Genomic DNA, 5,240 nt, shown 5'->3' on the forward strand with positions numbered 1-5,240 from the left:
AACAGTCCCCAAAGAAATGCACAAAGGACAAGATTAGGCACTTAAATATAAATACCTAATATATAAAACATGCTCAACTTCACTAATTTTTAAAGAAATGCAAACAGAAGTATTAAAATAGCTTACCCATACAACTGGTGGAAATTGAAACGACTGCTATCCTAATTAGCTAGGGCACAAAAACCAGGTACTCTATTCACATGTGGCTGGAGTATCTATTATTAGCACAATCCTTTTGGAGAGGAGTAACTTGTCTATTTCAACTATTTTCATATTTTTGCTTTTTCCTTTTCTAACTTGTATGCTTTTGTCTTATTTTTTATAATTTTCATACAGTAGATTAAATTCTGAAAAGATTTTTTTTTTAGGGAATATATATACTCATATATTAGTTAAAAAAGCCATGAAGACATTGTTCCCCAAATAAGTGAGCATACTAGTTTCACCAAATCTCACTAGTATTTACTACTACATTTTTTCCCCCACTAATAGAATAAAATAGCATCTCATTTTAATCTGTACTTTTAAGTGAAGGGAAATGTTTCTCCCTGGTTAACTTACTCATAGAGGTTGTATTTTTTAAAAAATTCTTTGGTCAATTAATTCATTTGAATCTTAAAATTACTATCCTCTTAGTAATTCCCAAGAATTCCTTGTGTAATATAGAAATTAACTCTTGGCTTGCCTCTCTTTGGGGACTCTCTCTTCACACCACATGCTTCTCAGGGCCCCCACCTACTCTACTGGCTTGGACCACTGTCTTTATGCTAGAGGACCCCTCAATCCTCAAGCTCTACAGAAACTCTGCTCTTTTTCCCCCTCCCCAAACAGCTTGGAACAGTGTTCTGTACACTGAGTGCTAAATATTAAAATACAGACATAAAAGGACCATTTTTAAAGATTACATTGTTTTTAGGACTGTTTTAAAGATTAGATATGAATAATTAGAAAATAATTCTATAGTCTCAATGCATGGAAACAGGCAAATGCATAAAAAATACTAGGTTAACGGCCTGAGTGCTTGAATAAATGAGTACAAAAATGAATTTTAAATATACTTTATTTACAAGTCTCTAAATGAAATGTTCCATGAAAAATATCTACATGTTTCTATTTACATATTCCTTATTAAGTCTATTGATTTGAATTAGATTTTAAATTCAATTTTGGAAAGCTTTCAGGATTTCTTCTGAAAGTGATCATTTAAAAATACTATATATAAAAAAAATACTATATACATAGGGGCACCTGGATGGCTCAGTCAGTTAAGCATCCAGCTCTTGATTTTGGCTCAGGTTATGGCTTCAGGATCATGAAATCAAGCCCCGCATCAAATTCTGTGCTGGGTGTGGAGCCTGCTTAAGATTCTCTCTCGCTCTCCCTCTGCCCCTCATTCCCCCACTCATGCTCTCATGCTCTATTAAAAAAAAAATATATATATGTACATATATATATATATATCTATCTTGTAGAGTTCCAAAAACAAATACCAAGCTGAGACACAGAAAAGAAAAAAAGTCTATTCTAGGTCTTGGAAGTGATTAGAAAGGACCCTGGGGTATCTCACCTACTATCATAAGAAGCAGGGTTCTTAAAAGAGTTTTCACTGTTAACTAACAGCCCACCTAGATGGAAAATTTCAAAAGCCTTTGCAGTTTTCAGACCAAATGTCACAGTGCCAAAGAGCCTCTTGGCAATTTATGTAAACCTAGATACTCTTACTTGGTTAATATCGACAAAGACACGATTTCTGAAAGAATGATCCTTTCGTGAAATCAAAGCGGAAAACCTGTTGGGGAAAAGCCGATCCTTCAAAGTTGGCACGTCTTCGTTGCCCTTAGGAAAACTCTTTGGAATCTGCCGTCAGTCTAGATAACCAATCAAGGATTCCTTAGCACTTTCGTCCACAAGCAGATCCACTAACACATGCGGCTTGTCGTAACCAAAGGAGGTGGTAGTGTTTCTCAGCACCACGCACTCCTGTCCTTCGGTCTTTATTTCGGTTTTATTATTTGGGGGAAATTCTGAGTCAGATAAGAAGCTGTCGGATTCCACAACGCCACTATCAGAACCATTTCTGGAGTGATAGGAGTTTAAGGTGACGACACAGGGTTCAGACTGGTTACTATTTGGATGGACAGAATTCTCTCTCATTCCTGGGGTCAGAGGACTACCAGGAGCCACGTCAGATGTATTTTCTTCAGTGGTCACCACTTCTATTTCACCGGAAACGTCTTCTCGGTGTTCCGTTTTTCCTAGGTTGTCTTCAGTGGGCGTACCAAGTGTTGCTGGAGACAACTGCTCTTCCCAGCCCATCTTCTCATTTTCTGGGGCAATCGGTTGGTAGGTGATGGGTGATATATATTTTGATTCAGATTTTGTCTCTGAAGAGGCATTTTTTACCACAGACAGCTAAGGGAAGAGAAACCAATGATTGAAAATAATAAATTATTAAACTTAAGTGCACATCCTTAAGAAGACATGGTCCAAGGGTAATGGACAATGAAATATACCACTAAATGGCAGATTTATGGTAACAATATAATAGCACCTGGTGGCTGCCTCTTCTTGCTTTTTAATGAAAATATACTATATTAAGTGCAAGTGTTTTTAGGATTTTTAAAAAGCCATCCCCCATCTAATTAGTATGTGCTGCTTTTTCTCCATTACCTCCACATGTACGCACGTTACATTTGTAATGGGAGTATACCTACTTATATAATATTTTCACCATTCGCCTTCATAATTATCATTTTTATTAGAATTTTCACTGCCTCATATAATTTCTTTATACTGATGATTAAAGTAATTTCTCTAACAGTGCATTTTGAAGTCTTTCAAATTTTTACTATATATAGAACATGTTGAAGTGAGTATCTTTTTATTTATGAAGATTTTTTTTTAAAGAATAAATTCTTAAAAGTAAAATTACTAAGTCACAGGCTGTGGCTTTATTTACGGCACTACTACACTCTATACCCATTAAATGCTTCCCTTCCCACCAGGGCTGTATTACTTTTACCAGTATACACCAGTTTTACTACTACCGGTACTACTGGATGCTCAGGTTTATTTTTCCTTCTCTAGTAGGTATAAAGTTGCATACTGCAAGGCTGCTTTGTGCTTGCTTACTTATCCTTAATTAGTAAGGACAAATACTATGAATTCATACATGAATTATCTACTACTGATAGTTTTTATTCACTTCACCAAAGGTAGTGTTTTCAAAACAAATTGAAATGTGTCCTTTGCACGTTATAGATATTATTCCTAACCTATTTCATTCAAACAATTACCATCCTGTTAGCTGTATATGTTCTTTTCATCATACAAAGGCTTTTGAATGTTGACATTAAAAGGTCAAACTGCTGGGGCGCCTGCGTGACTCAGTCAGTTAAGCATCCGACTCTTGATTTTGGCTCAGGTCATGATCGTGGGGTCCTGGGATCGAGCCCAGCATCAGGTTCCGTGCTCAGCGGGGAATCTGCTTGGGGATTTCTCTCCCTCTCCCTCTGCTCCTCCCCCTGCTTATGCTGTCTCTCTCTCCCTCTCTCAAATAAATAAATAAATCTTTTTTTAAAAATGCCAAATTTCTGGTCTCACTTGTGGCCATCTTTCCTTCTACGCTCCAACCATAATGGTGTTTCTGTATTTTAGGATTTTCAAAAGCCATGCTTTCTTGATGCTGGGCTTTAGCACATACTGTCCCTTAGTACCTGGATAAACTCCTGTCTGCCCTCTAGACGCTCAAACATCACTGCCTCTGGAAAGGCCACACGAAGCCCCGTCCCCCAAAGGTGGACAAAGTCCTCATTGGCATGGATGTAAACCTCTATGTTTCAACACTGTACACCCACTCAATACTTTTCTTCTCCCTAAACTTTAAGCTCCTTAACAGACTTATCCAATTATGCTCTTGTTCCGTGCATAAAAAAGTACACAATGTGTAGTAAAAATTATGTGGTTTTGGATGTGTGGTAGATTGAGTGATTTATGATAGGTGACATGCTGCTGAACATCATTCTACTTAAAAAAAAATTTAAGAAAATTATCAGAAAGGTCCAAATAAATACTTTAGTGTATATAATTAAAGAAAAATATTTAAATATGTTACCAAGGACTTGGGTAACATGATGCTCTCCCTCTTACACGGATTCATCTTCTTAGTGTAACAACAGACAAATACCAGGATAAGTACTAGAAAAAGTAGGAGAACAGCAACAATTGGAATCCAAATAGAATCTAAAAAAAAGGGAAAAATCGCAAGTTAGAATTAAGATGGAAATACTGCTATATCCATGAAATAGTATGAAGTCTTTAATAGATTTGCTCACTGGGTAATTAGTATGATCAGGGTTGCGAAGAACACTTGCCGCAGAAGTCGGGCAAGATGAAAAGAGCTTAGGTACACCTGTCCTAGACACTAAACGGGCTCTTCCCAGCTCTGCCATTCTCTACCTTCTGCACCTATCCCTCCGTGATACAAAGTGGCTAAAACAGACTTTCATAACAATTTCCTTAAAACCCCCAACATAGGGTGCTTCCAGGGTTGCACTTTTCTCTCCGTTAAAAAGGCAAAAGAAAATTTTAAAAAATCCACCCCTTCAGAAATAAATTCTGACAATGACTATAACTCTTAAAATAGTTTAATCCCACTCCTCAGAATTTTGTTCCATTTTATATTTATTTGAAGATTGCAAATACTTGTGAAGATATACAGACAGACACACAGCACGCACGGACAGGAAAGCTGCACAGGAATTAGGTGCCCTTAAATGCAAACCAGACATTATAACTTAAAATAAGAAAGATCTGTTTCAGAGCACATACATCTATAATCACTATTGTGTATTTCGCTCTAATGCTGCTTTTTATTTTCAAAGCACAATCTTCAGTATTCTATTTTCACAGTCCTCTCTTCTAAATTAACACTACTCTACGTATCATGGTGTTGTTTGGCCTCTTTACTGGCATTTTATTACCTTTAATTTCTATTCCAAAGTTACTTTTTTGGAATAGTCACTCTGGAAATGACGACTAAATGAACACGTGTATAACACCTATTACAGGATATGGAAAAAACGAAGTTATTACAACAGCAAAGATAAAATCACTCCCTAACTGAGGCCAGCACTGTTTATTTTTATTTTTTTAAATCTTATTATGTTATGTTAGTCACCATACATCACTGGTTTTTGATGCAGTGATCCACGATCCATTGTTTCCGTATAACACCCAGT

The 5,240-nt window shown here is 36.5% G+C and overlaps 1 protein-coding gene across 1 annotated transcript in view; it reads right to left on the reverse strand.

Moving 5' to 3' along the window:
• Window positions 1-1,042: 1,042 nt before the first annotated feature.
• Window positions 1,043-5,240, reverse strand: part of IFNGR1 (interferon gamma receptor 1) — a 21,742-nt gene continuing 17,544 nt past the window's right edge. Inside the window, 3 exon segments of the mRNA XM_081829078.1 lie at window positions 1,043-1,870; window positions 1,873-2,412; window positions 4,115-4,242. Of these exon segments, the coding sequence (XP_081685204.1) occupies window positions 1,838-1,870; window positions 1,873-2,412; window positions 4,115-4,242 (701 nt within the window). The 3' untranslated portion in view covers window positions 1,043-1,837.

Source organism: Leptonychotes weddellii, chromosome 8, assembly GCF_054177405.1.
Source record: "Leptonychotes weddellii isolate Sample4059 chromosome 8, ASM5417740v2, whole genome shotgun sequence".
NCBI lineage: Eukaryota > Metazoa > Chordata > Mammalia > Carnivora > Phocidae > Leptonychotes > Leptonychotes weddellii.